The 23,405-nt window shown below is 40.7% G+C and overlaps 1 protein-coding gene across 8 annotated transcripts in view; it reads left to right on the top strand.

Annotated features, from left to right (window-relative positions):
• Positions 1-23,405, top strand: part of msi2b (musashi RNA-binding protein 2b) — a 279,565-nt gene that overhangs the window by 86,982 nt on the left and 169,178 nt on the right. For all 8 annotated transcript variants that reach the window (XM_026182715.2, XM_080307480.1, XM_026182717.2 and 5 more), the window contains exon 6: positions 2,945-3,037. In XM_026182715.2, coding sequence (XP_026038500.1) covers positions 2,945-3,037 — 93 coding nt within the window. The remainder of the gene's footprint in view (positions 1-2,944; positions 3,038-23,405) is intronic.

The following is a 23,405-nucleotide window of genomic DNA, read 5'->3' as shown; positions in this document are numbered from 1 at the left end:
CTGGGGTCAAGGGCTCAACTTTTCTTCTCAATGTGTCCCTATTTGTTCCAAAATTAGGTCAGACTTTCATTCCACTAGCTCGTCATTCTTCCTCTTCACATAGGTAATGTAGGGCAGTTTATAAATATTTTTAGCTCGGACTTTGGATTCCTAACAAGATAATTGATTTACAATTGTATTATTGGCAAATTCTATTTCCGAATGACTCTCTATTTTTGTCTTGTGTTCTGTTGGGGACTTTTGCCCCTCACTAGAAGCCCAAACTGTGTGTGGAGTACACATTGTAAAGGCGTGGTTAGTTTGTGTATATGATAGCGTCACGCAATACAGATTTGTCAGCTCCACATCTATGACGCAAATCTCCTGTTCTATTATATCCTGAAGGTGCTCTATTAGATTGAGATCGGGTGACTGTGAAAGCCATTTGAGTACAGTGAACTCACTGTCAGGTTCAGGTAACCAGTTCGAGATGAAAATCAGCTGAATATGAGCAAACTAAGCCAAGTCTTACAAGAATGGACATGATAAGCAGCAGGTTTTGGGGTTTAAACCATGATCAGTTTACACTAAGGGGCCCAAAATGTGCCAAGTAAATATCCCCCACACCTTTATACCACCAGTAGCCTGACCCTTTGATACAAGTTGGGATGTTTTCATCTTGTTTAGTTGTTAGCCAAATTGTGATCCTGCCGTCTTAGTATCACAGCAGAAATCGAGACTCATCAGATCAGACAACATTTTTTCCAGTTTTCTGCTGTGCACTGTTGGGGAACGGTGGGAACTGTAGCCTCCGTTTCCTTTTATTAGCTGACAGGAGTGGCACCCAGTGTGGTCTTCTGTTGCTGTAGCCCATTTCACAGGCTGTGTGATCAGAGATGCTCTTCTGCATACCTCGGTTGTAACTAGGGGTTACTTGAGTTACTGTTGCCTTCCTATTAGCTTGAAGCAGTCTGGCAATTCTTTTCTGAACTACTGATCACTTGCTAGTCTCTGTTTTTTTTTTTACCCATTCTCTATAAAGTCTGGTTGTTTCCTATCTGGCACCAACAACCATGCCACATTCAAAGACATTTAAATCACCTTTCTTGCCCATTCTGATGCTCAGTTTGAAGTAAACAGGTCATAATGATCTTGTCTACATGGCTAAATTCACTGAGCTGCTGCCATGTGATTAGCTGATGAAATAGTTGCAATAATGAGCAATTAGCGGTTATACCTAATAAAGTGGCCAGTGAGTATAATTAGATGTGACTCCTGACCAACATGGTTTAATTATACTGGTTTCAGAAAGTAGGAGGCATCATACAAAACCCTTGTAATTTCAAGTCAAGCAACACATGTATTTTTTCCCATAAACTATGTCTTACGTAGCATAACTGTGGACATAGTAGGGCACAGCGAAAGGGAACGTGACTTATCTCTGTCAGTAGTTGAGGATGTGCAGCCTGGTGCCTGCAGCTCACTGTGGCTGCTCCTTCTTTGTTCCATTAGCGCCTGCCGTATTTCAAACTGCGGGAAGATGCTGAAAATGACCACTGTCTTGTTTTGTCGATGCATATTTGATGAATGATAGCCTTTAGTGCAACACTCACTGATAGACACTACATTTGCGGTGACTACTTCATAAAAAAGGCCATTTGTGTTTCGCCACTTACTGTAGATGCTTTTAATGTGAAGCTGCAGCAGAAGGAAATGTTCTGATCGCATTAGCAGCAACTAAATACAGCTTCTTTTTTTCCCTTTTTTTCTTCCGGGAAAGTTACCACAGACATGGGTGATAATACCGGGCATTGATAAATATTGCATTACTCTCAGCAGTGGGCCATAGAGCTCGATCAACACTGTGCTACCGCATTTGGCAATAGATAGATTAACAAGTGATGTTTCCAAAGTTGATGATTAATTGACCTCACTAATGCCATAACCAGCATAATTGCGAATTTTCATGATCATAATAAAAATACGTTTAGCATTCTCTTTGTACCATTAAAAGGTAGAGCTACTAGCGAGGACTGGATCAGATAATAAGCTGCAATGTGATCACCACTGAAACAGTCTGAGGTGAAAGTCCTTCTCCCTACAGTGTTAGAGGCAGCCTCTCGTTGCAGAGTCAGATGAGGCCAAAGCATTAATCATAATAACATCATATCCTGCACTTAAAAGAGAAAATACAAATAACACAGACCCTTTAATACGGTTTAATTTGTTAGATGTTAAGGGGTTGTGAGTTTATGAAAACACTTGGTGTGTTGAGAAATATTGCTACATAAATATCACTTCATTTAGTTTACCAGCTAATTTTTAATTGGTGCAGCCTTGTGTGCGTGAAAAAAAAAAAAAAGATTTTACACTCATGCTGATGTTGAATTGTTGCCGTGATTCCCTCTTAAATTGTCTTCCTAAATTTAGCATGTAGTCGGCAGCAGATGTTTGTGCCCTTTTTGATACTGTGGGTAATAATCCTTAATATTCTCGCTGTTTGAAGCTAAATGAGGCTTTAATGCACTCTGATTCCATCTCCTAGCTCTCATTAATTGTTTTTCTTTTTTTTTTTTTTTGGAAAGTCCATAAATTATTTATTTATTTATTTTTGGTAAGATGAACAAACTTTTAAGGATGAAATGGATGAAATTTTTAATTCTCTCACAATCTGATTTGATTTGCGCGTCCGTCCGAAAAGCAATTGTGCAGAAAAGGCGCATGACTAAAATATTTTTGTTTTTCCTTCTAAAAGCTCAAGTGTTTGTGATCTTACTGGTGCTACTTTTTTTTAATCGTTGTGTGAATGCATGTATTCCTGTTTAGCATCACACTGTCTTTGCTCTGTTACATCCTCCAACCCAGGTGCTGCTCACTTACTGTGTATGAAGTCTCATTAAAGGTGTTGCACAAAGCATTTGAAGCTTTGTCACTAATCATCTCCTGTCGCCCTTTTTCCTTCCAGATGGTCACAAGAACAAAGAAAATATTTGTGGGTGGCTTGTCAGCCAATACAGTAGTGGAAGACGTGAAGCAGTATTTTGAACAGTTTGGGAAGGTAAGACTTGTTTTTTCTTATCATCGCGCGTGGTGTTGTCACAATAGCCCGCACTTTAACGCTTCTCAATTCCCATTAAATGTTGGATTAACTCCGGTGTAACTTTGACCTCTTGACCAGCATCTCAGTCTTTATAGCTATCTCAAACGTTGAGCCTTAAGAGGAATCAGCAGGGCAGGTTTTTCCCTTTATCTTTACAGTTGAACAAATGAATATGTGTTTCGACAGGCAAACATCTGAAGATATAGTAGCTTCACGCAGTGCACCATGGCTGGTCAGCAACATGTATTTTACGTACAGAGCAAACAAGCAGTGACAACCAGCTGCCATGACCAAACCACCCTACAAAGAGGGAAAAAAACCTCCGAACAAAAACAAATAATGTTTTCTTTTTATCTGTGATAGCATAACATAAGAATCCAATACAACTCAGGATTGGAAATAAAGTTTCAACGGGCTATTGTGACGGCATTGGCACAGCCTTGTATTTAGCTGTCTGTTTCTTTATGCTGCTGCTTCGTGCTGTTCTCACACGCAAATCCCCCCACCCATGAGTGAGGCATATATGCACACCAATCTATACAAGGACGTATATATAGCGCTCTCACATGCTGACTCTAAAAGATGCGCGCGCGCGTGCACACACACACACACACACACACACACACACACACACACACACACACACACACACACACACACACACACACAAACAGTCTTTGATACAGTGGCAGCATTTCACAGATAATTTCCCCACACTGAGCAGAGATCCATTTCCCTCATGTCATAATCCACATCAGTCAAGGTCACCTTCAGCTGATACAGTCCCTGTAACATCAGCACTTGACCTTGAGTTTAAACAATTTTAGTGAAGATGGATTTTTCATGGGCACATAATGTACCGCGGTACTGACGGAGACAAAAGAGGCCTTAGAAATTAATAGAAACTGCATTTTTTTTCTTGTTCAGAGACAATATGCAACCAGCTCTCCCCTATGAAGCCCACTGTTAGTTTCTTGACTGACAGTGAGCAAGGTGAAGGACTTTGTTTTGCTCCCTTTTTTTCAGTTGGAAGTGGCATCGAAGACCTCACCGTGGCCTGGCCTGCCATTCCAAATAAAGATGGCTTATTTGCACAATAGAACGCAGCAAGCAAATATTCAGCACGACTTTGCAATCAATGGATGTGAGAAAGGGCTCGAAATGATTTTCGACTTGATTGAATGACATAATTGACTTGATTATACAAAGTTTTTTCCCTCCTTGAGGAATCCTCAAATGCTTAGGAGGAAACAAACAAATCAGACTGATTGAGCGAGATCTTGTGCATGTTTCTGTGTGTGCTTTTATAGCCTACTTGTGCATGCTTGGATGTGTTAGCAGTACTGCTCTTGCCATGCGTGAGTGTGTCAGCGATTAAGTGTATTTATGTGGGTGCGTGATTAGGGCTGCGTGTGCGTATACGTGTGCACGTACATATGTGTGCGTACGAGCGCGTTTGAGTGCCTTCGGCACAAAAAAAAAAGAACATCAGAGGTTGATACTTGGGGCTATGGCAGACAAGATACAGAGCAAAAAAAAGAAAGTGGTTCTCTCTGTTTTGTGTGTGTCCTTTCTTTCAGCCTTACACACCCCAGGATTTATTAAATAACCTGCCTGTCAGTGCAACCTACCATTATCGCCACATACACACCACTCTAAAGACTTATCCACAGAAGGAAAAACCAATTAATTCAGTTTCCCCTTCATAGAATCTTGGTGGCAGTATGTGTGTCAGTCTGTCAGTCAGCCATCAGTCCGTCTTTCTGTCTGTCAGCCTATGTGCATGTCAAGGGGGACATTAGCCAGCATGGTGGCAGGGCAGCTAGTCATTTATATTTCTGGGAAGTCTGTTTTGAAACACTTATCAATCATCAGAGAACTTCAGCTTAAGGCACCAGCGAATGTTCTTTCTCACTGGGAACAGGCCATTTCACTGATATTATTTAGCAACTCCTCTGTCTATATATATATATATATATATATATATATATATATATATATATATATATATATATATATATATATATATATATATATATATATATATATGCTATGTCGCCAATTAGCAGGATGTGGTCTGCAGAGAAGGCGGTGGTTGGGAGGCAGTGAAGGAGAAACAGCTGGTGTGGCCACAATTGGGTCACAGGTTTTGTCTGTAACCTCCACACCTCCTCTCCCTCCCACCTCAGTCCCTCCCTTCTGTCTCCATTCTGTCACGGTGGAGATGTGGCATTTGTTATGGGCAGAGGCTGACAGCTCTCATGCACATCAGTCTCACTGCCACTCTCCCAGCCGTCACTATTAGGAAAGTGCCTGAGCCTGGCACAACTTCAGAGGAGCTGCTCCACAGCCAGAGACACTTTTTTGTCACCTACAGTACATGCTGGAGGTGTGCATTTGAAGTGATTGTGACAGTCATTTGAATGGAACTGAAGTGTGGTTGTGTTTGACTGATTCTAATGCATCTCAGATGGATCCCATTACCTGCCTAATAGTAGCCACATCCTGCCTTCCATTTTTTTTCTTTTTTCCCAGGCTGCACAATGCACTTTACCCCTGCAAGCCAGATGAGACAATCTTATCAGTACTGCCTGGCCTCCCTTTATATTCAAGGACTCTTAACTGGAGGCTGCTGCTGCTATTTCTGTCTTGCAATAAAGTCAAATTAATCATTGTGCTGTTTGTGCACTATGTGCTACTGTGCAGACTTTAAGAAAAGACTGTTAGCCTTTACATATAGCACTTTGGGTCATTTCCCCTCATATTTAGACCTTTCTTGTTGACATTTTTCCCATTTTTTTAATCTCATATTGCTAGGTTTGCAATATGCACAGTCACTTGTAAGCATTCTTAATTCATTTAACTCGTCAAAGCTGCCTTTGCTTTTGTCTGTAGTTTGCACAACAACAACAACCCTCTGCAGACTGCTTTTGTTTCTGCCCTGCACAGTGGTGTCACAGCGACCAAGGTTTGAGCTATTTCCCACCAAATGCTGTGTAGATGGATCTATCATTAATAAGATTACTGCAAGAAGTTAATTTGATGATTGGAAATTCATTAAAGCCTTAGTCCTAATCACTGTACTGCACCACCTGTCAAGCTAACATTCTCCACTGCGATTTAGACCGCATGAGCAACATCTCGGTCTCTACACTAGCTTTAATGTGAGCCCTCAAAGAAGCCAGCAGATCAGGTTTGCCTGTTTTCTGCCAGCAAGATCGACAAGATAAATAAATGTGTTGTGACCATGCAGTTGATAGGCAGTAGCTTCACAAAGCCCATCGTGTGGCATGCTCAGACACCATATATTTAGTTAAGTACTTAACTAAAAGAAATGTGCGTGCATAAATTGGTAATGTTTTCCTTTAAACTATATCTGTTGGGTTGCTGTCTAGATTCAAAAGAACTGAAATAATAAAGTTTTCATATTTCAAAATTTTGTTTTGGACTTAAGCAAGTATGTCATTATCATTTTCCAAACTCTAATAGTACGCCGATGTCACCAAAATGTCGCTGACGTAGGCACTTGATTAAAGATGAGAGTACGTTTGTTGACACCTCAGAAATTTGCATGCGGTGTGCAACCCGAGGCCTGCCCTGGCCTCAGACGAGCTCTCCCTGCAGTTAAAGTCCTAGTTAGCTGTGTTGGCTAATGCTTCCTCATTGGTTTATTGTAATCGGCTTTGAGTGCGTCTCATAGTGCCTTTATTTGGCTGAGCTGAAACAACTACAGCTCACTGACTCAGTTCCTGCAGACCTGAAGCTGACGGTCAGTTTCATCAGAACTACTTGCTTCCATGTCACTGGGCTGCCACAATCATCCCTTTATGTTTAGGCGGTCCTAGGTCTCTTGCTCCACTGGTCTAGAGCCAGATCCTGGAGGTGGAGCTCAGTGGCAGCAAGAGAAGGAGGCGCTTAACCAATTCAGTGCCACTGGGCTCAGGAGCAATAAAGGTAGACACATAGTTTATCACTGAGTTATAAAATACAGCAGTGGTCTTACAGTGGAAAAAAAAGAAGAAACAAATAGCAGATGAGAGATGTGACTGCTAGAGTGATGGCTTGTGTTGGAGGACACTGGAAGGATGAGTGAACTGATGGAAAGATCACTGTCAGAGCGCCTTCTCCCAGCCGAGAGCCGCTATGTGCTGTTTCACCCTTGGCTAGGGAACTAGCTGCATACTTCTCTTATACTTTCACTGAAAGGAAGCAGATAAGAGGCAGAATTAAAATGCAGCCATCGGAAAAAGATTCCTTGGTTAGTGCATGAAATTTGTTCTGTGGCTCTGGTAATCTAATACCACGGCTGACATTTTGCGTGCCCTTAGATTTTGTAAATGGCAAAAAAATAACTCTGTGACCACCTGTAAAGACCGTATGAATTAATTTTGCATACCTGCCCAGGGTCCTTAAAGACATTCAAGGTTTTCAGGTATTCAGAGAAAAAAGCAGCCCTGATGACAATGATCATTATAGAATATAGAGTACTGTGGCATGCCGTTCTCGCAGAGCCCATTTCAATCAGTGCTCAGAGATTGCAAATCACAAATAATAATTGATCTCATCACTCCTGTCTTATCTGTTTGATTTTAGATTAAATTTAACCTACGATGGCACTTAGGCTCTTTCAACAACCCATCCACTAAGCTTAAAATAGAAACCGTTAGCATGCGCATTAATTGCACTTTGGGCTTGTTCACATGTTCAACATGTTCATTGGCTGAAATGGCAGACATGGATGATCATTGCAGAAAAGTACACTTCATGCGAGGGAAAGGAACCTAATCAAAAGGCCACAGTTCTTCATTCCACTTCCTCGGCTGGTGCAGGTGCACATTTGCATGCCATTTACATGGTAGCTCACAGTGACCACCACTACTCCATCGTCTCGGTGTCCATCATCTGCTGACATTCTGTGATTGTTTCCTCTCTGCAGTGACTCCCCCAATCAGCCGAGGATATAGTCTGGTTCCAGTGATTATAAGGAGTGATCAGAGCAGCAATGATGGAGCTTGTGCCTTGCAATGGAGATTTAGCCAGAAGCTTCAATCTCATTGCAGTCACTTGTAGTTAGTGACTGAGACTAGCAATGAGAAGGGCAGTGCAATATAAATGAATTGGCTATGAATGTGGATATGGCCGCGGTACTGCAGGGACACACGGGGGGAAGGGGCCCGTAAGACAAACTATTTCATATCCCCCTCGACCTTTATTTGCCCAGTGGCCCAGCAACATTTTCAATAGAGTAGCTTTTAAATGGCCGTAAAAAAATTGAGATCTATTGCAGGTCTGAGAGCGTTTCTTGAGTGTATGTCTTTGTGTAAGAGAGTGAACGTGTGTATGTGTTAATGCATATGTCTTTACTGCAGATTGCTGCAGACCTTTAACAGAGGATTAAATAGAATTCAGAGCACTAAGTAATAGCACAATATCAAGTGGTCTTTAACAACTAGATGCTGTGCAGTATAGGCGGCTCACGAAAAAGAGCTGTGGATCAAGGGAGATTGACACCTTTCTGTAGGTCTGTAGCCTCATCTCCCAGCTGTCCCTCCTGAAATGGCTTCCCCGGGGATAAGCCGGGATTGGCTTGATTGTGTTATCGGCGACTGATCGGGTCATTGAATGATGGAATTTTGAGCCCCTGTTCTGCTTAAAGAATGAAATGTTTAAAAAAAGATTGACTGTGATTGGATCAGATCCAGCACCTGCTCAAAGGGGGTCAATCAGGTGAAGGCAGGAGGCAGCAATCTCTCTTGTGACATGAGTAGACCGGGGAATTATTGTGTGTGTTGGGGTGGAGTGTTGATGGTGGTGGTGGATAGATGGTTGGAAGGAGGCAGAGATGCCATTCACCAGAGGAAGCGGTTTTAAAAATGTCATCAGAGGAAGTGTCATGAGTAATTTGCAGCGGTCTCACCATCAGACTGGTGTGGAGGTGGACACCTCGGCTTTGCAAACTGTGGTCTAGTCCTCAGGGAATCTTATGTGGGAGAGCACTTCTGAGACTCAAAATGAGCTTTATTTCCCAGATGCCTATGAAATATGCTTCGGTATATGCTATGTGTGTGTTCTATAGATATATAGGTAGATGGATAGACAGGGTTTAAATCCCTTTAAAAAAAAAAAAAAGGTTTGCCCTCGTCTGACATTTTTTATAGAGCATGACTCAGCAACACCTGCGAAACAAGCTGTTGACACAGTACAGCTCAAATGATGACAATGCACATTTCTTACCAACATATAAAGTGATACTCAGAGCTGTACAGATCATTTGTGCTGTCCTCTGCATGGATTTATCCCAAATGAGCCACTGCCTAAACAGCCAGTCATATTTTACAAGTATATGACAAACAGAATAAAACAGCCATCAGTAGCCAAACAGTAGTAAAAGAACAAAAGCTTCAAAATCATGTTGAATAATATTTCTGTGATATACTTTGAAAATTAAGACGAGACAAAAGTGTGGAAAGAATACTGCATTGCGGTGAGAGTTGGCTATAACTTCCTTTCCACAACACTGACAGTATATATGTCTTTCATATAGTATGTGAATTCAGTATAAGTGTTGACTTCAAGTGGCCCTTTGCTTTTCCTTCTTTAGCCACCTACTGCTGTGTGTGACCAGGTCCACAGGCAGCTCCAGCTCATGTTATGAGTGCCTCCTACACACTGCCTTCTTGAAATCACCAGATAAATGTTCTTACATGAAAATGTACACAATGTGCTGTGGTTTGATGTGAAGGGCTAAGTAAGTCTCAAAGGTTTCACTTATCTAAAACACTTACAGCTCATTCCTGCATGTGTATGTGTGTCTGAGTATCCCCAGTTCTTCTAAAAGTGTTAGATTATGTAGACTTAAGGAGAAATGTGAACCATTAAATAAAGTTATTAGAAATTGCTTGTTAGGTTTCATTTTGAAGCTACATTGGTAGTGACAAGACTGATTGGAAAAATATTTAGTTGAAGCAGAGTAAGTAGGCCAAACAAAAGAGGGTAATTGCAATGAAAACTGTAGTTTCAGCAAAAGATCTAATTGCAGAAGTTGTCATTTTCTTTCTAATATGCTTTCTCTTATGCAGCTCTTCTCTGATTCTGTTGTATTCTTTGTTCTCATATATTTTTGAGAGTTTGTTCATTTTCTGTAGTGAATATGTTTTGTTAAAAAGTGACAGTGTTAACATGTTGTTAGCATAACCATTATTGCCTCATGTTTCTACACAAGTGGTCGGTGTATCACAAAAGGCACTAAGACTTATGCTCTGAGATATGTGAATATATCTCACAGTTCTGTGCTAGTTTACCAATGTTTTTAACACACTACGGTGAATAAGCAAATCAGTGTGGCAAGGCATTCATTAGTTGTCAGACTGTTAATCTGTTAATAACCATCATTCGTGTTGAGGAAGGATTTTGAACATGTGTATCAGGCATATAAACAAAATTTCAAAATGTGTGAGTTTATACTGTAAAGCTAACAAGCTGGACATGTTATGCTCTAACACAGAAATGTCAAACTCGAAATTTTACGTGGTCACATACGGCCCTTGAGTGAGCTGAACCAGTGAAATTACCTTTTCTGTCAGAGTAAATCATTTTAACTACACATTTAAACTCTTATACATTTTAATATAAGAAAAACAAGTGCAATTTCAACAATAAATTTCAGTTTTGTTCTTTTTTGGTTTACGTAATAAAGAAATGCCAGTGTAGTTAATAAAAGAGGTCTGCCAGACTCATTCGGTTTCAATTGTAAGAAATAAAAATAAAATGATAGAAAGATTTCTGTTAGCTCAGTGCCAGACGTGACAGAAATGCAAAGTGGAAGGTGAAAAATGGGACCTCTTTCTCATTTCATTGTTCATGTTTTAGTGTATTTTCAATTCAGTTTTATTTATACAGCACCAAATCACAACAACAGTCGCCTCAAGGCACTTATACTGTAAGGTAGACCCTACAATAATACATACAGAGAAAAACCCAACAATCATATGACTCCCTATGAGCAAGCACTTTGGCAACAGCGGGAAGGAAAAACTCCCTTTTAACAGGAAGAAACCTCCGGCAGAACCAGACTCAGAGAGGGGCGGGGCCATCTGCTGCGACCGGTTGGAGTGAGAGAAGGAAGACAGGAGTATGAATGGCAATGGGGGAGGTCTTTATGAGTAGTGAAAAGCTGTAACCCTTATAAAAATACAGTTAGACATTCATAATTTATCCTATCCATTACATTTTACAAAGCCATCCAGTGGGCTAGATTGGAGTCTTTGGCGGCACAATCCTGGCCCCTGGGCCTTATGTTTTGCACCCCTGCTCTAACCTATCTGTGAATCATTGTGAAACATTGAAAAAAAGGTGATGAAAGAGTGACATACAGATGTTTTCCCCCCAAATAAATATACAACTTAAAGCAAGTCATGTGAGGACCAACAAGGGGACCTATTCAGAAGAATTTCAGTAAGAAACAGGGGAGGATAGACAATTCAGGGACACAAACTATTTCAAAAGATATATACTGTACTTTACTGTTAAATGTACTCCTATAATGGTGGATGCTCATATTAAGCGGGGAAAAAAATCTCATAAAAATTCAGCTTCAGACAATTATTATTCTACACAGTCAAAGGCAAAGAGGCACTAGTAGAGTTAAAGAAAAAAATACAGGGCTCGGAAAGAGCATAACAGGTCCCCTTTAGAATTTATCTATACGCATAAACTCATTGTAAGTTAAACTGTAACTACTGAAAAATCTATAAATTGTGTGTGATGCATTTTAAGAACATTTAATTTGTTCATAGCAGCAGCACACTTGATGTGAAATGACTCATCTACTACATGTTACACTAAAAAAGACGCACACACATTCAAGCATTGCAAAGAAATTCACTCAGATATAAATGGACCCCTGATTATGTGCCTGACATTGTTGGTTTGAGTTACAGCAAGTCAACTCGTCCAAGTATATGTTTGAATAGTTAGAGCTAACGAATGGCTAGAAAAAGCTAGAGAGATTAACAGTGGCTAAAACGTTGATGCCTAGGATTAAATGTCATAAATTTAAACATTTAATTTATTTTACTTTATGTTTTAGTCTGTATCAGATTATAGGGTCACATAATTCGTGTCAGTAATACATGCAATGTCCTTTTAGAATTGAAATTGAGCTACTGCTGTAAAACCTGCATGAAACGGATTTTAGATATGAAATTTCTAAGCAAGCAGAAGAATTTGATACAGTTTGCAATTTCTTAGTGTTTTGAATCAGGCAGAACACACTTTTAAAATAACAAATATCAAGATTTGTCTGCCACACTGGATAGCAGTACGTTAGGCGGGAGTTTTCTTTCCTGCTCTAATTATCAGCTGTTTAAACAGCCACCAGCATGTCTTGAATGGGCAACGTACAGGTAAAGTAATAGCTAGCTTGCTGTTTATTTCTAAAGCCTTTTTGTGATGATTGAAGTCAGTATATATCCCCCTCTGACATTAACAAAAGCTCATTCTTTCTTGAGGCAACTGTGAAAGTCAGCAACGTCCACCATCGCTTTCATGGATCTACCTGGTGCTTGGGGAAAGTGATTAAACAAAGATTTGACAGTCACTTGTCTGCTGCTTTTAAGGTGAACTAAAATCTCCTTGAAGAAATCATTCAGCAGTTTGGGAAACACACTCATCTGCTTTCTAGTGGGGAGCTAGATAAGAAAATTGATGTCTCTCCATTCAATATAAGGCTCCAGCCACAAGCTTAGATTAGATTAGCAGGAAGACTATAAACAGGGGGGAAACAGCTAGCCTGACTCTGTCCAGTGGTGTCAAAATTGGGATCAGTGGTCTTCAGAATGTGGATAAAAGTCCTCATCTGAAATGCCAAAGACCCTAAACTGGAGCTAACTTTTAGTCTTTTGCATCTTTACCAAGGAACTCACCTACAGTATGCATGGTAAACACCGCTAGCCAGAAAAGAAAATCACCATGAAATAACAAGAATCTTGGTCCTATATTTCTTTCGACTCTGAATCCCCCACAAGAGAGATGCACATGAAAATAAGAAATTTACAGAGCAGTGGATCTTTCTTTCTGTCACACCTTGTACCAGCAGATCAGTTTTAATCAGTGGTAGATGGTGGAGCTGTTAAGCCAGTTTTGTGTAAATAACCACTGTATGTATTTCTGTGATACTGAGAGATGGGGAAAGACACAGATAATGATGGAGATTAAGATAAGGTACATCATGTCACAAACGGTTAAAAGCATCTTTCTTGTTTTGCATTTTCCATTTAAAAAAAGTATAGATGACATACAAGAAGCTGGCAGAATATAAAATCATGCAGAACTTGTAAAGATGAGTGCAAAGGTAAATGTAATATATTGTCAGTAGCACTTGTCAGTGATTCTCGGTGGTGCATTTAGGTGATCAGTAATTACTTGAGACATTTTTCTAGTTGTTAAAAAGCACTTAGTTTGGGTTATGGGGTCACGGTAAGGTTGGACTAACAGTGACGCATGTTGTAGTTTTGTTTTATTTTTAGGCGGATTTCTAAGGCAGCCTTTTCATAAATGCTGGTAGCACCACACAAGTGTCCAGGTCTATGTGTCTACATGGCAGTCATTATGCTTTCATCCATTTTCCTTGGCTCTGCTGACCTCTATGTTTGATTTACTGTTATTTCTACACCTTTTTGTGTTTGTGTCTGTGTGTTTCCTAAACAGTGTGCTTACCCCCTTAGAAATGAATAATGTATTGAGCAAGCGGACGTGTATACGATGCTCGAGAGTGACAGATCCCTATCTTAGCTGCCATGCTATGAATAATCTTTAGCTTATTTTCTGAAGTGGTATCTCAGGGTTCTGGTCGAATTGTCTAAAAGCTAAATAAGTCTGCTTGATTGAACTAATGGCATAGAGCCAAGATCTGGCACCGAGTCTTGTCTTTCAGCTTAATCTTTTGGTCACGGACACATTGACCACCCTCGCTCCCCCCCCCCCCCCCCCCCCCCCACCACACACACACACACACACACACAGACTCACACACACACACACACACACACACACACACACACACACACAACACACACACTAAAGCCTCTTCCAAGTCACTTCCAGATCAGGAAACTTTGAACCCAACATGTGGCCCATAAGTCCTGTCCACAGGTAATTAGGTTTGATGGTTAGTTGAGCAGAAGCATAGATTTTATCCTTCTCTCCGTCTTGCCTCCTGGAGGGTTGCCTCAACTTGTTTTTGATAAGCCTACTGCCAGCCCAGCATCAGTCTCTTCCAGCTGAACACACATTGTAAAAGCCACCAAGGAGCAGTCATCCCTTTTTAAAGATGAGTTACCCACTAAAATAAAATTATGTAGACAGAGAAAGGTGTGTGTCACAACACGACTGAATATACAGCCCCATTTCCGCTGGAATCGCTAACTGCTTTGCATATGTGATTCTGTTCAGTTAAATCACAGCTTCTCTCCCCCCCCCCCCCCCCCCCCCTCCCTCCCTCCAGAATTTTGGGCGAAGCAAACTGTGTTGGATGTTTTCATGATACACGGGAATATGTTAATGCTCCTTCCCACTGACACACAGACCAACTGGTGTGAATATTGTCCCAGCAGAAATTGTATTTCATTAAATTCAGTGAATTGGTTTGACCAAATTAGTGTCACTTAACATTTTTATGGGTTTGTGTGCAGACCTCTTTTTAGTTCCTTTTTTAAATATTTAGTGGTACCAGAGAGGACAACATGTCCTAAAGAAATAAAAAATAAAAAAAAGTTTAATTTAAAAGGAACTCTTAGCATGCAAACTCTGTCATAGTATGAGTGGGTGGGTAGAAGAGGCAGAATTACATGTGAAACAGCTTTTATTTGATTTGATTAGAACTTCATGTGAATGTGATATGAGGGGAAGACTAAAAGGACAGGCGTTATTGTGCTCAAGTGTCGAGTTGATTGCATTAAATCATCTGCCAGCAAGTCATCCAGCTGCCAACTCACTGCATTGAATAGGAGGATAATTGTGTATAAAAAAATTTTGCTTTCATTGACAAAAATAGCCTTGGGCTATCAAAAAACTAGAGCTGCTCTGACATTATAGCTGTTTCTAAATAAAATTCTCCAGCACCGATGTTTGGTTGTCACATAGTGATATACAATTTTGCCATGTTTCAAACTGTACAAGTTACCGAGAAATATACATCAGGCTTTCAGTGTCCTTCATGTTGATTGGTTTGCTTTTGACTTTCTGAGCAGAGCAAACCAGGAAAACAGAAGGTGTCCCCTTCAAGTTGGCACACACTTCAAGTATTTTGATATTTTAATTCATTCAAATTAAGTGTGTTGTTTCTAGACAAATCAGACTCGGGAAGCAATTGACATTTTGCCATCAGCTTGTGCCGTGCTTGCTTTAGACTGTTTAAAGCAGAGCTGATATGTGGGTAGAAGTGACATGCTCAAACTATTGTACATCTTAATAGGAAAATGAAATTGCACATGAAAAAGCACAAAGCAAGCTCATTAGAAAAGACACAACTTTTGAGTTAATTTATTTCTTGAAATAAAAGTTGGCCATCTGGTTTGCAAAGTGACTGTGTTAGTCTTGATATGCATTGGACTGGATGTGCTTTTATCCCATTTATTTACCAATGTGGAATTGCTATGTTGGTCCACAAACATATTAATTTCCACATAAAAGCTTTACACCCGTGGGAGTCAGGCTCGTTGCTAACAAATAATGACAGATACTCCTTTATTCTTTGGGGAGAAACATGCTTCTTTTTTTTACAGCCTTTGTTCACTCAATGTATGTGATCTTTAGTTTGTTCCTTTCAGGTCTCGTCAGTAAATTTTTTGATTACAGTGTATTTTCTGTTGTGCTATGGTGGTTCCAATAAACACTGAATCACTGTGCTATCACCAAAACCACATCGCTTCTTTATGTTGTTGTCTGATCTATTTTGTCTTATACGTGTGTGTGTGTGTGTGTGTGTGTGTGTGTGTGTGTGTGTGTGTGTGTGTGTGTGTGTGTGTGTGTGTGTGTGTGTGTGTGTACATTTTTGCTGTGAGACTCACTGGTATGCATAGACTGCATATAACAGATAGATGTATCCACTCTGATGTTGAGAGGTTATCTATTGAAAACTGGAGTTAAGCTAGCACAAGCTTGGTTAGCAGTGTGCATCCACAGACTATATGCGGGTATCAATCAGATGTAGATCACTGCTGATTTATACTTAGCAATATAAATCAGCAGGGTGATCGTGGCTCAAAGAGTTGGCAGTTCGTCTTGTATTTGGAAGGTTGCCGGTTTGAGTCACGGCTCCGACAGTCTCGGTCGTTGTGTCCTTGGGCAAGACGCTCCACCCGTTGCCTACTGGTGGTGGTCAGAGGGCCCAGTGGCGCCAGTGTCCGGCAGTCTTGCCTCTGTCAGTGTGTCCCAGCCCCAGGGCACCTGTGGCTACAATGTAGCTTGCCATCACCAGTGTGTGAATGTGTGCATGACTGAATGTAGTGTAAAGCGCTTTGGGGTCCATAGGGACTAAGTAAAGCGCTATACAAATACAGGCCATTTACCAAATATTTCTCTAAGCCAATCTGAATGATGTACTTCTTGAACTTCACAGCAAGCTATATTATTATCAGATAACTCCCTTTTGAAATAACCCAGACCAACAACACAGAAACATTTTAGAGTTCTAGTAAGATGAAGTCACACCCTCATGATGTGTAAATTTAAACCCTAATACGGTTTATGTGGGTGAGTTACAAAAATAAATGACCTTTCTACAGTGGTCACGAAGGGGAATTTAGCGATAGAGACCAACATCTTACTTAACATGTGTCTTATATAATTTAAGCAATGTTTGCAAAATGAACATCCAGTTTCTTTGGGTTTATTTTTTGCCTCTATGGTAATTAGCACCTTTGTTATCTTTGTGACTTTTTTCTTCCATCTTTGGCAATTTTCTTTCTTCTTTTTGGCAATCATTTCTCTAAAAAGAATGTCGATAAGCACATGATGCGCTTCGGAAAGTGAATGGCATTTACACAGCATGGAAGTTGTCTCATGTCGCAACAGATTTGAATTAGCAATGTGGCACATACATCAGAATTATGTCTGTATATTGGTTAAATGTGGAGAAAAGACATTTGTATTGCAATAGCGTTTCTCTTTTAATTGGAAATCATTTAACTAAATTGCCACATTGCCATCTGGTTTGAGGATAAAACAGATACAAAAAAGATGCAATCGTCCATTTACATAAAGGAGATGAAGTTGTCAGTATAAATGGAGTTTCAGATTGTGACACGTCACAGACGTGGTTCACGTCTTCCAGCGAGTTAAGGCTGATTTGGTTACCCATGTCAGACAAAAGCTCTCACACAAAGTAGTTGATTTAGATCTGATTGCTAACAATCATGTTCATTATTAATATCTTCAAATGCCCTGTGTTCTCATTCTCATTTAGCCTTTTTTTACTGCTAGTTTGTATTTGTAATACTGTGTCAGTATCTGCATTTATTCCTACCTTCATCATCACTGACACACTCCTCTACTTTTCCTCTCTTGTCTGGCTGGTTGCCCAGGCATTGGCAGCTTGCACATGTGGCCAAAGTGTAAATCAGATTCAGACTTTCCATTCAAGTGCCCTGCTCGAGGGACTAGACTGGCCTTTATTCTGACCTTGTGGACCTTTTTATAGGCTCAGAAACGAGCAGCAGAAACGAGATAGCGCCACAGTTCACAGAGAAATGAACAGCGTGTGTCTCTTCCCTTTTATTAAGATATGACCTTATGGCATTTTGGAAATTTTGTGTTTTTTGAGTGTAGCATGCTCTGTAAATGATCCAAATTTAAATATCCTCATGGAAATAAAGAGTGCTGTGAGTAGATTTTGATTTTCTCTCCGGTGTGATTAGGGTTTCTTGTAAGCGACACTCTCCTTTCGGAGCAGAGCTCACTCTTTTCAGGGGTAGCTTTGTTTTTTGGTCTTAGTGTCCCCACAGCTGATGCTCTGAAGAGACTTTGACAGGGCTCAAGCTGTTCAGTCCCCCACTCCCTCCTTCTTTCTCTGTCCTCCCCCTATCTCTCCCCTCCATCACACCTGATTGCATTTGACAAATGCCCCTATTGGCTCCATATCATCAGGTGCAGTGGAGGCAGTGTAAGACTATATTACTCTGCCCATATACCACATCTGTTCTCCATTTTGCATGGCTGACACACTTGCGACTGAAAGGTTCGAATGGGGCCAAGGCTGTGTCACTGGAAAAGGGTTGATGGTTCCATTGGCAAATGGAAGTCTTAGTGAATCTGTTGGACACGGCATCCACCATCACGGCTAATCTGTTGTGTAGAATGTGATGTGCCTTATCTGGTGCTGAAAATGTGGCGTTGTATGCATCACAGAACAGAGCAAGGCAGCTCCGTGCAAATACTGTTCGAAAATAACGTTTTGTCTTTGTGTCTGTAGATGTATGTGCGGTATGTTTTGGATTAAAAGGATAACTTGAAATTCTTAAACATTACTGCTGTTATTAGTGTTGTTATTTTTATTGATAATGCATTTCCATGGTTTTATATTATCTGTATAGACTGCAATCTAGGGCTGCCACAAACGATTATTTTAATAGTCGACTAGTCAGCGATTATTTTTGCGATTAGTCAACTAATCAGATGTAATCTGGTGTAAATTCTCGACCATCTCACACTTCTGTTTAATCAGTTTTCTGTTTGACGTTTATTCAGCTGTGTGAAAACAAAGGAGGAACCCACCCGGGGGATTAATAAAGTTTTATTTTATCGAATCTAATCTAATAACTTTAATCTCAGCCAAACTGATTTACTCACGAACAAATAAAACACTAAAAAAAAAGCCAAGTAATAAAATTTTTAGGTTATCTAAGTGATTTATATGTTACATTTAACCTGAGTAGCGAAAGACCGCGGTGATCTGAAAATGATGTGCCGGGAGTTTGCCGTTCTCGGCGGCTCTAGTGACCCTCGAGCTCCCGGCTTGCTATCGAGCTGGTGACTAACAGACATCTCCGAAAATGTCGGAGTACGTCGGTGCACTTTTGCAAATATCTGATATCTTGATAAACCGAGCAGATATTTGAAATTTACACAGCTACATTCTCGCCTGGAAATATGTTAAAAGTGTATTTTGTGACCCAGAAAGAGAAATAAGTGTAATATTAAAACTGAGTAGCTGCCACCATTGTTGGAAACGGGAATTGGCTGAGCCACGCTATGAATCCTGGGATAGGTTGGGCCACGAAGGTTTTACACCAGACCCATCCTTCAAATCTGGGGAAAAAGAGAACGCAGTTGAAGGAGTCTTTGAATTTGGACAGCCTTCGTCGCATCACTGTAACGTAATTGGCCTATAAATGCGGCCTCTGAAGGATGCGGCCCTTGAATTTGGACATAGCTACGATACCAGAGGGTGCTTCTTCTTCTTCGGGGTTTAACGGCAGCTGGCATCCTCGTAGATGCATTGCTGCCATCTTCTGTTTCAGTCCGTTATTACACTCTTAAAACCTACTTATGCCTGCGTCTTTCAGGATCGTCAAACGACGCATCGACTATTAAATTAGCCTTCAACGATTTTGATAGTTGACGTAATCGTGACTAATCGACTAATCGTGGCAGCCCTACTGCAATCACATAATTACAGTGCCAATGTATTATTGTAAAATCTTTATTTTAAAAATCATTTCTGTTTCACCGATCTACTTTAAATGATTGCTAATTAATTATCCATTATTAGTCAGACAGAGTTAAAACTTTCTTAGTTCAAACCTGGTCGACGTATTTTTAAAGATAGATATTAGCTAACAGCTCAGTCACAGTAGAGTAAAAACAGGGCAGCTACCTCTTTGTGTCTAGGAAAAATTGATGGTTTGCATTGATTTTTTTTTTCCTGCTTTCAGCAAAGTAGTTTTGGTGGCCAATGGCGGTCGACTATACAACACTCTCAACCTCTTGGCGACCACTTTCAGTGGCAAGGTGATTGCACAGGTCGCCTATTGGGAGGGCAGCCTGTCTTCAAACAATTGCAATTTGACTCAGACTGACAGCAATCACTCTCAGACAGATTGGAGAAGTGCAAAAAATTGCAGTCTAATTTTTAAACACAGACAGTCTGCACTGATGAGTGCAATTCATCTACAATTTAAAATTCATATCTCTGCAATCAGGCACTTTACTCAACTGGTTAAAAACTGTTTGTATTCTGCTTTTATTCCTATATAAAAGCAAATTTATTAAGCACCTGTCATTTTCCAGTTAAAATCACAGTCCTGCGCCAACTACCTCAATATTTGTGGTGGACTTTCTGTTTCAAATCTGTGAGGTTATAGCTAAATTCACTTTAGCACCTGACTGACAGGGGTTACAGACATGATCCTCGTCTCAGACCACTAACGGCAAATGATCAGAAGTTTATTGTTGTTTCCAACTACTGTTTTCCTTAGTATGACTATAGCGTAATCATTCACAGCTTTATTTCTACTTGGCCAGCTTGACCTGTGACACGTCTCCTTACTGGCAGATTATGAAATACAGACTTTGAAAGTGACTTTGGGGAGATTTAAGTGGGGAAAACGAAAATAAAATCAGTGGAGTGCCTCCTACTAGGGAGAGACGCTGAAGGACTGTCATGGCCTGCGTCTCATCAGCAGGAATGCAGGTAGGGCTGGCACAGTAGTCACCATGTGGCGGCAAGGTTAGGTCACATCAGCCGCTTCTGACTCTCCTATAAAGAGGATGCGTAGTTGAAAGGGAGCACTGGAAAACGCTCTCCTTTACCTCAATTTCTCTTGGTCATTATCTTTCGAATAGTCTTTTGTCAAGAAGAAAGAAATTGAAGAGGTGAGGCCCAACAGAGATGATTGAAAAATACTAAAAAAAACAAAACAGAAAAGCACAGGGTGGGATGTGAGACTGTGCCAGAAAGACAGGTAAATCTATGAGGTCTCTCATGTGTGTCATGTGTTTTCATGAGTCAAACAGACACTGCACTGTTGGGTGGTAATTGGACGCCTTCCTGGGAGAGGTGGCCGCAGCTCTGCTTTGCCTTTGGGCCACCTTCAACAGTCTGAGCCTGCTGTAATTGGCAGAGCACATTGCTTAGCTCATGCTATGCTCTAACTTAGACTGCATTCTGGCTGTGTCAGTGATTCATCGATAACCAGTTAATCATCAAGACTTTTGATCAATCCGAACTATCAGTGCATTAGTAATCCTAGAGTCTGTTGTAGTAGTTCATTTAATGGCTCAAAAACCTTATTTACCCAGCCTTATTGCAGCAGATTGTCCCAGGAACGTTGGGTTATCACACTCTAAGAGAGAACACTGGCTGGAGGTCTCCAATCAACGAAGCAGCCTCATTCATGGTGGCCTGGTGCTAGCTAAACTTAACACTGTCCTCAGGCATGAAAACACATCACATCAAACAGAACATGACTGCAGGAACAATAATACGGCTAATCTGAGAACTTGAACCTGATTTGTGTTCTTTTTCCAACATCTTTTTAAAGGACAGCTATCAGCTTGAAATCTTTGCATTAGTGGCTGGCGTTAGATTCTCAACACAGATTTTGAGTTTTAAATGATAACACATCACTTCTAGGGACATTTGATGTGTTCTGTCAGTACAGTGCAGGCTTTGGTAATTACTCTGACTGCCAGAAGGGGGAGACAGTATTTCTGCAGTGCTGATTTGAAAGAAGAGGCATGAATTTTTTGTGTGATGAACGTTAACAATATAATGATTGTGTACATCCGAGATGGACAGTTTTTAATTAACCTGCTTCAGGTTTGCATGCCGTTGCAGCCGCTTTGTCTTAAGCTTAGTAAGTGTGGTTACTTATCTGTGTTGTTTCTCCCAGCTGTGCTGTTTCTCCCAGCCCACCCATTAGTTTAAATTGAGATGGGGGGGGGCTAGAGAATTGGGGGGGGGGGGCGCCATATGGTAGGTCCTTGACTGTGACAGCCTGACACATTAGTCATTGATGGCTCACAGCTTCTCAGATGATAGGCATTGCTTAAAAAGTGACCTACAAACACACATACACTCGCTCACACACTTAATTGATTCTGAAACACTCTTACAGTAAATACAGAGGCATTTCTACCAAGGTCGTGTCGGCTCAGACGGTTTGACAGCTATGTGTTTGTAGAAACGCTGAAAGGAGAGGCAAAGTATGTCTGAAGAGGATAATCATAGCCATGCTATAGATTGTTCTCTGTCCATTTGCTCAGTTAATTTCATGCAGCATAAGAACATTGTGCATTTTACCACAGCATTTTCCAAAATTCAATGATTGGCCTGATAGTGCACTACAGTTGGCACTCAAAACAGAAGGCATTCCTGTTCCTAGTGTAAGTGGCACAGGAAGGGGTCGCCCTTCTTCTTTGGAGGTATCGTTTTTTCCCCCACCGTGTCTGGTTTTTGGCAGTTTTGAATTTTTGCGACCGAGCTTTACATGAATTCAGTAAATTCCTCTCACCAATAATGTGTGTAGTGTGTTTAGTATTTGACAGCACAGTGACTATGTAGTTTCCCCAGTGTTTGCTTTCTGTAATAGAGTGTAAGAGTTGATAATAGCTTAGTAGACCTGAAACAATATGCTATGTTACAGTCAGAAAGGCCTGTGCAGCAGTATGGATGAGATTAGCAGCAGCCTGAGGGAGCTGTAAGCCTTTTTCCCTCTTCTCTACTTTTAACTCTCCTCAAAAGCGCCAAGCTGCTTGCATGTTCTGTTTGAAATGTGTCATCAGCTGTCCTGGCAGGTACGTTGCCACATATACCCCTGAAGTGGCAGCACTTGTGGCCTGCAAAGGTCATTTGTAGGAGTGGGTTAAATGTCCCCCAGAGGAGGGAGCAGACAGTCTGTGATTTGTGTGAGTTTAACGCGGCTGGAGCTGCTCCGTCTTTCGGAATGACCTTGACCAATTCCCCCTCAGTTTTAACTTAAAAGTCACTCTCTAGAAAACTGTCTAGCCGCCTTGTGTCAGATATGCCAGAAGTCATTAGTCTTAGTCTGATTGGGGATCTTAAGAAATTAGAAAAAGGGACTGCCATTAGAGGTCAAGCCATCACCACAGCAGCACACAAAACACATCCTCTGTTTTGGTTTAATCCAATTAGACATCCACTGAAGCTTCAGTTGTTTTCAGGCAAGCCTGATTAACTTTGTTGTGAAAAGCTGTGCTTGCTCCTGTTATTTTTCTCCTTTCTTGTGTTTGCTCAAGAGATTATCAACCTTTTCTATCTACTCTTTTACATGCTTTAATTTTACCTGTGCGACAGCAGCTTAAAATA

The sequence above is a fragment of the Astatotilapia calliptera genome, chromosome 10 (genome assembly GCF_964374335.1).
Source record: "Astatotilapia calliptera chromosome 10, fAstCal68.1, whole genome shotgun sequence".
NCBI classification, from domain to species: domain Eukaryota; kingdom Metazoa; phylum Chordata; class Actinopteri; order Cichliformes; family Cichlidae; genus Astatotilapia; species Astatotilapia calliptera.
The sequence above is the reverse complement of the archived record's forward strand: the minus strand, read 5'-3'. Positions and strand labels throughout refer to the sequence as shown.